The 9,497-nt window shown below is 45.3% G+C and overlaps 1 protein-coding gene across 1 annotated transcript; it reads left to right on the top strand.

Annotated features, from left to right (window-relative positions):
- The first annotated feature begins 1,122 nt into the window (after positions 1–1,122).
- Wnt8a (Wnt family member 8A) lies at positions 1,123–8,490 on the top strand. Its single transcript, XM_090331104.1, has 6 exons — positions 1,123–1,196; positions 1,287–1,320; positions 1,501–1,639; positions 3,886–4,011; positions 5,430–5,572; positions 7,945–8,490. The coding sequence occupies exons 1-6, from the start codon at positions 1,129–1,131 to the stop codon at positions 8,488–8,490; spliced, it is 1,056 nt and encodes a 351-aa protein (XP_090187230.1). The 5' UTR covers positions 1,123–1,128.
- The last annotated feature ends 1,007 nt before the right edge of the window (positions 8,491–9,497 follow it).

Here is a 9,497-nt window from a genome sequence, read left to right as displayed (position 1 = left end):
CTAGGCCAAACTCCTGACCCTGTTATAATTATTTCTAAACACACTATTTTCTCACTTCTTGTAACCCAGAAGGTTAGCAGTCAATTTGGACACACTATTCCTGGTCTGTACTTTAAATCTATGGCCCTTAAAAAGCCTGGGAACTCCTTGGCTCTCAGAACTCCTTTGATGGAGGAATCACTGGGCTTTCCTTTGGCTTAGGATGCTAGAAAGTAATTGAGTACAGCCATCACTACTAGATAAAGATGCAAAACTGTAGCTGCCCATCTATGCTTCCTTCCCCACCTGTAGGAAAGAGCTTGAGCAACCAACCAGGAAAGACCTGTACCCATTCCTATCATCTCTAGTCCTGCTTCACATGTCTAAGTCCCTGTTACAGACCAGAGATGTTTCATCCCCCTTTCCTTCATTATCTAGACACCTTCTAAAATACTAAGCACACAAAACGAGCTTCTGCTTACGTAGCCCAATTGAAATGGTATTTGTAAGGTGATAAGGGGTGTTGCTTAATAGTAGAACATATGCTTAGCCTACATAAGGCCCTGCATCCTCCTCCTAAAAGTTGTATTAGTATTAGAAAGCAAGGCCAGCATCCCTCCTCCCAAGAGTGGTACTTGCACTAGAAGGAACAGTCCACAGATTCATTTTAGTTATATAAGCAATTTATAAATTGGAAATGGGTCCCACAAGTCTGTCACTTATTGTCACAGAGAGAAGAGGTAGGGATAGTACACTCACTTGTTTGGGTAAAGGAGAAAGAAGGGGTGGAAATTAGAGTGCCTCTATGATTATTCCCAAGGCCAAATGATAAAATTTTGTTAATAGAAAAGGACCCTGAAGTTCCTGGGGATAAGTGATCTTCTCTCTCAGATTGGGAGGGAAGAAGAGCAGCCTGGCTGTTGGGCGGGGCTTCCTTAAAGGCTCAGGGCTGAATCCCTCCTCCTTGATCCCTCATTGGGTCAGTGGCTCCTGCAGGCCTGTAAGTGAGGGACAAATGAGAAGGGCTGTTGATTTTTCTACCTTGGCCATTCAGAATTTGCTCACATAAACACTGTGACTCTGCCCTCGCCTCACTTTTTTTTTTACTTAACCCTGGGTTGGAACTGGTTCCCTGGAGTGGGCAAGACCATGGGTGACCTGTTTATGCTGTGGGTGGCTGTGGGCATATGCTGTGCCAACCTCAGTGCCTCTGCCTGGTAAGTCCTTTTCTCTAGCCCTCACTGCTCACCATGCATCCCCATTTGCATCCCCATTCACATCTGCCTCACCTATTTTCTTTTTGCTAGGTCAGTGAACAATTTCCTGCTAACAGGTCCTAAGGTAAGATGGTCTCAGCTTCCCTTTTTATACTTCTGGTTCCAAAGAGGACTCTTCTGGAGGAAACAGGGAAGGAGGAGACAGTGCTAGACCCCCTCACCCAGAAACCCTAAGTCTTGCCCACTACCCCACCACAGAAGACCTATGCCAGATGGACTCTCACAGTCCTTTTCCCTTTGCCAGGCCTATCTAACCTACACTACCAGTGTGGCTTTGGGTGCCCAGAGTGGCATTGAGGAGTGTAAGTTCCAGTTTGCTTGGGAGCGATGGAACTGCCCTGAAAATGCTCTCCAGCTCTCCACTCACAACAGGCTGAGAGATGGTAAGTTTCTGTGGGGGGCATACATCAGACAGCATATGTGCATGTGTAGTGTGTGTGTGTGTGTGTGTGTGTGTGTGTGTGTGTGTGTGTCAGAGAGAGAGAGACAGAGACAGAGACAGAGAGACAGAGACAGAGACAGAGACAGAATGTGCACAGTGAGATAGAAAAACAGCAGCAATCTGCTGGCCTGTCATTTCCTCACTATGCAGCATTGAATAATTATCTTCCCTCTCAACTCCAGAGACAGAAGTATCTCATTACAAATCTAAGAAATTGTTCTAGGCTTTTATTTTTTGTTTTATTTTGGTGCTAGTCCTGGGACTTGAATCCATCTCCTAGACACTATCCCTGAGAGTTTTTGTTCAAGGCTAGTGCACAACCACTTGAGCCACAGCTCCACTGTAGCTTTTTGTGATTATCTGAAGATAAGAGTCATAAACTTTTCTGCCTGGGCTAGCTTTGGGATCCTAAGATTTGAGCCTCTTGAGTAGTTAAGATTTTAGGTGTTAACCACCAGTGCCTAGATTGTTTTGTTGTCGTTGTTGTTACTGTTATTGATTTGGCAGTCATGGGTCTTGAACTCAGGCCTAAGTATTGTCTCTGAGCTTTTCTGCTCAAGACTAATGCTCAACCACTATGAGACACAGCTCCAGTTCTGACATTTGCTCACTGCCTGCATTTGTGTTTATATACACCTTTATTTGATTCACATGAAATAAAATTAGGAAAAGGTCTGTGTTTCCAACACCTAAAGGAGTTTTATATCTGCTCAATTATCATAAAATCCCAGCAACAGTGAAGCTGAATGATCACCTTGACTTTGCCTTGGATGGGCTGGTTGTGTGTATGTGAGCAAGATATGTATGTGTATAACTATAGAGTAGTTTGCATAAAAGTAATCTTTTCTCTTGCCAGTCCTGAGACTTGAACTCAGGGCCTGAACACTTCTGGAGCACTTTTACTTAAGGCTAGCACTCTGCCACTTGAGCCACAGCTCCACTTCTGGCTCTTCCTGTATATGTGCTACAAACCCATGGCTTCGTGCATGCTAGGCAAGCACTCTACCACTAGGCCATGCTCCCAGCTCCTACAAAAGTAATTTTTATAAGAATAGAATTGCCTAAGAAAAGCTGTGGGAAAGTGAGTAGCAAAGATGGGGCAGAGCTGCATATGGTGGCTCAAACCTGTATTCTTGGCTATTTGGGAGACAGAGATCAGCTCTTTTTCAAAAGATCACTGTTCAAGACCAGCTCTGGCAAACAGAGGTTCACAAGATTCCATTTCAACCAGTAGGTTGGTAGGCACAGTGCTTGCCATGCCCACTGACACAGGTGAGCACAAGTAGGAGGATCACAGCCCAGGCCAGCCTGGACATAAAGCAAAACTCACCTAGAAAATAACCAAGGTAGCAGACATCAAGGCTTCAGACCTGTAAGCTTATCTATTCATGAAGCTAAGATCAGAGGATGGCAGTTTGAGGCCAACCTGGGCAGAAAAGTCTGTTAGACTCCATGTCCAAACTAACTAGCAAGAAACAGGGCTGGCAGAGTAGTTCAGGTGGGAGAATGCCAGCCCAGCAAGCCTATGGCCCTGAATTTAAATCCCAGTTCTGCCAAAGGGGTGGAGAAAGATGGAAGCAAAAACAATTATCTCCCTACATTCCTTATGGGGTGTAAACACAGAATAGGGATATCTAGAAAGCATATATGATTCAGGTCAACAAAATTTTGGAAAGCACTCAGAGGATAATAGAGTGTCTGCCTAATAAGCATGAAGCCCTGAGTTTAAACTTAATACCATCACCAAAAAAAAAAAGTAAGAGCTCAGTAACAGAAACCATAATACTTATGAAAGTACATGGCCCAGCTGTGTGGTCAGCAAAGGTATTTCTCTCTTTCCTAAGCCAGCTTCATGGCCTTTTATCTGTGGACAGAGGTTTAGCTGGATTTCAGTAGAACAGGGTCATGATCTCAACACCGAGACTTGAGGGAGTAGCCTTCGGTCTCTTCATTCTGTCTCAGGGTTTTAGCTTCTCCATCTGTGTCATCTGCCCAGAACTTCCTCTGTGAATTGAGGCTGCTGGAAAGGCATACACTGTTCTCCAAAAAGATCACCTCTTAAGCCCGAAGGAGGTTGGGGTGTGTGGGTATAAAAGGAACAAAACAGCCTTGCTTTCCCAAAAATCTCTGCTTGGCATCACTGAGGGCCAATTTTCTTTTTAGTGAGTTTCCTCTTTCTCTCCAAAGCCACTAGGGAGACTTCCTTCATTCATGCTATCAGCTCTGCTGGAGTCATGTACACCATCACCAAGAACTGTAGCATGGGCGACTTTGAAAACTGTGGCTGTGATGAGTCAAAAAATGGAAAAACAGGTAAGCTGGGTTTTCAGATAGAAGTCAGAAAAGGAGGGGGGCTGCAGAGCTGAGTGGCTAGGGGTCATACTTTTTCACATCCTACTGTCCTTTCACCTGTGGGAGCTCCTGGATCAAGATTCTCACGCCTGTAATCCTAGCTACTCAGGAGGCTGGATCTGAGGATCACAGTTCAAAGCCAGCCCAGGCACTAAAGACCATGAGACTCTTATCTCCAATGAACCAACATAAAACCAGAAGTGGTGCTGTGGTTCAAGGGGTAGGGTGGTAGCCTTGAGTTGAAGAGCTCAGGGATAAGGCTCAGGCCCAGAGTTCAAGTCCCATGACCGACCAAAAAAAAAAAATTGAGACTGGGTGAGTCCAAGCATTATTAGCAAGTGTTTCTAGTGGTTCTAATGATAGAAGAAGATAAAACAAAAAACGATAGGGCTGGGAAGGTGGCCTAGTGGTAGAGTGTTTGTGTAGCATGCACAAAGCTCTGAGGTTGATTCCTAGGTATCATATACACAGAAAAAGCCAGAAGTGGTGCTGTGGCTCAACTGGTAGAATGCTAATCTTAAGAAAGCTCAAGGACAGTGCCCAGGCCCTGAGTTCAAGCTCCAGGACTGGCAAAAAAATAAATAAATATATATAGTGGGTCATGGGGCTTGAACTCTGAGCCTGAGGGCTGTCCCTGAGCTCTTCAGCTCAAGGCTACTGCCTCACCCCTGGAGCCACAGCCCTACTTCCTGTTTTCTAATGATTAATTAGAGATAAGAGTGTCACAGAATTTTTTAGTGCCTCGGCTGGCTTTGAACGGTGATCCTCAGATCTCAGCCTCTTGAGTAGCTAGGATTAGAGGCGTGAGCCACTGCATCCAGCTAAAATAATTTTTTTTTTGGTCGCTCGTGGAGCTTGAACTCTGTGCCTTGGTGTTTGTTGTCCCTGAACTCTTTAGCCAAGGCTATCAACTCTACCACTTTAGCCACAGCGCCACTTCCTAAAATATTTTTTTTTTGAAGCCAAAGTAAGTATAAAGTTAGCCTTAGTGTTAGAATGGCTTGTATGTAACCCAGAGATATTCAGCTGTGTGTAGACCTAAGCTCAGGTTTATCACTAGTAGAGGGGACTCTAACAAAAGCATTGTAAAATAATGGTGTAGAGTCCCAGAATACCTTGGCAATCATCTAGAACAGCCCAGTGTGCCTACTTTTTCTGGAGTATAAAGACCTATTGCTGAGAGCTGAGAAATGCCAGCAGTGTGCTTTGGGAACAGGACTCTGTCCACCCAACACAAGCACCTATCTCATCTTCAGTTACACCTTATACCTTCCCAGGGCTCTTGGGATGGTTTGATTGTGTCATCCAAAAATACTGTGACTCTTCTTCTAAACTTAGCAGGGAGCTGTATGTAGAACTTATTTTTTCCTTATGTATAGGAGGCCATGGCTGGATCTGGGGAGGCTGCAGCGACAATGTGGAATTTGGGGAAAAGATCTCCAAACTCTTTGTGGACGGTTTGGAGAAGGGAAAGGATGCCAGAGCCCTGATGAATCTACACAACAACAGGGCCGGCAGGCTGGTGGGTATAGGAATTGGCTAATGTTGGCAACAGCTTTACATCTATCTAGACCTTCCAAGCTTACCTAGAGCTGTCTCATGCCCATGTTTCATCCCCACAGTTAGCCGTCAAGCCAGACAGCTATTCCCATTCTCTGGATCACAAAGCCAGTTAGGTCTAGGCCCAACGGCTTGTCTAAGGCACTACAACTACACACTTCAGAGTTAGGCAATAAACTCAGATCCTTGGACCCTGTCCTCTTAATCCTAAAGTGAAGGCTCTGTTCCTCAATCACAGGCAATTTTCTGAGGACATAGAACAATAGACAATCAAGATTTTGATTCTATTAATTAAAATTATAATCATATGTTCTAAAACATTAACATTATTGTCCACCCTGTGTTCTAAAGTCTGTCTGGGCTGTAAATTATTGAGACTGATACAGGCTTCTTTGAGGAGTTCTTCCCCTAAGACTTCTGATGGGGAAATATTTAAACTCAAATCTGGAAGCAAACTTTAAACTCAAATCTGGAAGCAAACTGGAGTTAAAAAAAAAAATCATAGAAAATTTCCCTGTGAATCTGTACCTGGATTTCAGGGCTGTCCAGGGTAAGGGGATCAAACTCCAGGAGCTCCCTTCCATCTGAAAGAGGGCCTTGAAGATGAATCCAAACCACCACAAATACTCAAGCTCCCAGCTTCAAGGCAGTAAAACAGTATAAGCAATCATATTTTCCTTTATAATTGTCCAAGTATTTCCTTGATTATTCTATTCTCTCTCTCTCTCTCTCTCTCTCTCTCTCTCTCTCTCTCTCTCTCTCTCTCTCTCTCTCTCTCTCCCTCCCTCCCTTTCCCCGCCCCCTCCCTCTCCCTCTCCTCTCGGTCTCTCTCTCTCTGGCAGGAATTGAATCCAGGGCCTCATGTAAGGCAAGTACTCTCCTAATTCACCAATAGAGCCACCCCAATTTCAGTCAACTCTTATTCCAGTTGGGCTGATAGAGAAAACTGATCTTAAAAAAAAAAAAAAAAAGAAAATAGTGGCTGAGTCTGGGAATTTGGCTTAGTGGTAGAGTGCTTGCCTAGCATGCACAAAGACCTGGGTTCAATTCCTTGGTACCACATACATAGAAAAAGCCAAAAGTGCTGCTATGGCTCAAGTGGTAGAGCTCTAGCCTTGAGAAAGCCCAAGGACAGTGCTCAGGCCTTGAGTTCTGCCTTAGGACTGGCAAAACAAAAATACTGGTGGCTCACAACTGTAATCTTATCTACTCAAGAGGCTGAGATCTGAGGATCACAGTTTAAAGACAGCCTAGGCAGGAAAGTCCAAGAGACTTTTATCTCCAATTAACACCTGAAAACCAGAAGTAGCACTGTGGCTCAAAGTGGTAGAGTGTTAGCCTTGAGTGAAAGAGTTCAGGAACAGCACCCAAGCCCTGAGATCAAGTCCCATGACTGACAAAATAACAACAACAACAATAATTGAAAGAGGCTGGACACCAGTAGCTCATGCCTGGCATCCTAGCTACTCAGGAGGCTGAAGATCTAAGGACTGAGGTCCAAAGTCAGCCTAGGCACACAGAACCAAGAGACTCTCCATCTCCAGTTAACCAGCAAGATTCCAGGAATAAGCCAGGCATGGTGGCTCACGCTGTAATCCTAGCTACTCTGGAGGCTGAGATCAAGGTTCAAAGCCAGCCCGGGCACAAAAGGACTTGAGACTCTTTATCTGCAATTAACCTCCAGAAAATGGGAAGTGGGGCTTGGCTCCAGGGTAGGGTGGTAGCCTTGAGCTGAAGAGCTTGGGGACAGGGTCCAGGCCGAGTTCAAGTCCCATGAACCCCCCCCCAAAAAAAATAATCCAGGAGTAGAGGTGTGGTTCAGGGAGTAGAGCAACAGCCTTGGAGTAGGGGAAAGAAGCCTAAGGATCATGCCCAACCTTTGAGTTCAAACCCCGGGACCAGCACACAAAAAAATCCTGACTGGGACATGGCTCAAGTGGTAAAGTGATTGCCTAATAAACATGAAGCCCTAAATTAAGTCCTCAGTCCGAAATAAAAAACCCACAACACACTAAGAGAGAAACAAATAAGCATACCTGCTCCACAAATAATAAGAGTTGGGCCTGGAGTCTTAGATTTCCTGACTCCAGTAACCATGTTGAACATTGTTCCAGCTCTCCAACAAAATTAGAGAAAATGACTAAAAATCCCCATTATCAGGCCTTTACGCCTCTAAATGGTCTCACTGAAATATTTATGAACCTCAATCACACTATGCTTCACTGAAGCAAAACAAAACGAGACAAACGCAGCTCTAAAATATTCCATTTAATTGTTGGCCATTGGCCTCCTTACCAAGAGCCATTCATTCTTTTGTGTCCTCTCTCTCTGAAGGCAGTAAGAGCCACCATGAAAAGGACCTGCAAATGTCATGGCATCTCAGGGAGCTGCAGCATCCAGACATGTTGGTTGCAGCTAGCAGACTTCCGGGAAATGGGAGACTACCTAAAGGCAAAGTATGAGCAAGCACTGAAAATTGATACGGACAAGCGGCGCCTACGGGCCGGGAACAGCGCTGAGGGTGGCTGGGCTCCCACAGAGGCCTTCCTTCCTAGAGTCGAGGAGGAGCTGATCTTTTTGGAAGAATCTCCAGACTACTGTACCCGCAATGCCAGCCTGGGCATCTATGGCACAGAGGGTCGAGAGTGCCTACAGAACAGTCGTAATACATCCAGATGGGAGCAAGGCAGCTGTGGGCGCTTGTGCACCGAGTGTGGGCTGCAGGTGGAAGAAAGGCGAACTGAGGCCATGAGGAGCTGTAATTGCAAATTTCAGTGGTGCTGCACAGTCAAGTGTGACCAGTGTAGGCAAGTTATGAACAAGTATTATTGTACACGTTTCCCAGGAAGCACCCAGACCCCCAGCAAAGGCAGCGCTTGACAAGTCCTCACAAATTGACCTGCTCTGTTTCATAACCGCAGAGGCACACAAGCTTCTCTCTTGGAGGGAGTAGACATTGGAAAACAACTGGAACATCACAGGGTTTGATTGTGGGTTTCATGGTCTTTTTGCTACAGATGAGGAAACAGAGGCCTAACTAAGATTGTATAGCACATTTTTAGCAGAGCTGGAACTGGAACGTGGACCTCCTGCTAGAACCAGTTACTTCCTTGTGTTTGTCCGCATACCTAATGCAGCTTGCTAAAAAGGAGAGGTGGCTTAGGGGGGACCCATCTCAGAGGAGCTCTCAAAGTATTTGTTCCTTCAGTTTCAGACCATGTCCCATCCAGCTGTGCTTTGGGGAATGAGGAAAAGATACAAAAATGAGAGTCTGAGCCCGGCATGATGACTCAAGCCTGTAATCCTAGCTACTCCGAAGGCTGAGATATGAGGGTTGTGGTTCAAAGCCAGCCAGGGCACTAAAAGACTGTGAGGCTCTTATCTCAAATTAACCACTAGAAAACGGAAGTGGTATTGTGGCTCAGAGGTATAGTGGTAGCCTTGAGCTGAAGAACTCAGGGACAGTGCCCAGGCCAGAGTTCAAGCCCCACAACCAAACAAACAAACAAACAAACAAACAAATGAGAGTCTGTTTATACTCTTCAGTACTGTTCTAAAGCAAGCTTTTCCCCAAGCTGCCCAAGGGCAAGTCATAAAGATAAAAAAGGTAGAAACTATGCACCTCCTGTTTGGGAGACTATTTCTGTGGTGGGTTTTTCACCTGAGAGTAAACTTTTTTTTTTTTCCCAGTCGTGGGCTTGAGCACTGTCCTTGGGCTTTCTTAAGGTTAGAGCTCTACCACTTGAGCCTCAGCACCATTTCTGGCTTACTTCTACGTATGTGGTACCAAGGAATCAAACCCCGGTCTTCGTGCATGCTAAGCAAGCACTCTACCACTAGGCCAAACTCCCGGCGCTCTGAGTGTGAACTTTTGAAAAGTTCTCCCC

This window comes from Megascapheus bottae, chromosome 4 (genome assembly GCF_031878675.1).
Source record: "Megascapheus bottae isolate mThoBot1 chromosome 4, mThoBot2.hap1, whole genome shotgun sequence".
NCBI classification, from domain to species: domain Eukaryota; kingdom Metazoa; phylum Chordata; class Mammalia; order Rodentia; family Geomyidae; genus Megascapheus; species Megascapheus bottae.
This window is presented reverse-complemented; position numbering and strand designations above follow the sequence as displayed.

Coding starts and splice junctions, on each gene's coding strand:
- Wnt8a (XM_090331104.1), top strand. CDS start 1,129: ATGGGTGACCTGTTTATGCTGTGGGTGGCTGTGGGCATATGCTGTGCC. Junction 1,197..1,286: donor AACCTCAGTGCCTCTGCCTG/GTAAGTCCTTTT, acceptor TCTTTTTGCTAG/GTCAGTGAACAATTTCCTGC. Junction 1,640..3,885: donor TCACAACAGGCTGAGAGATG/GTAAGTTTCTGT, acceptor TTCTCTCCAAAG/CCACTAGGGAGACTTCCTTC.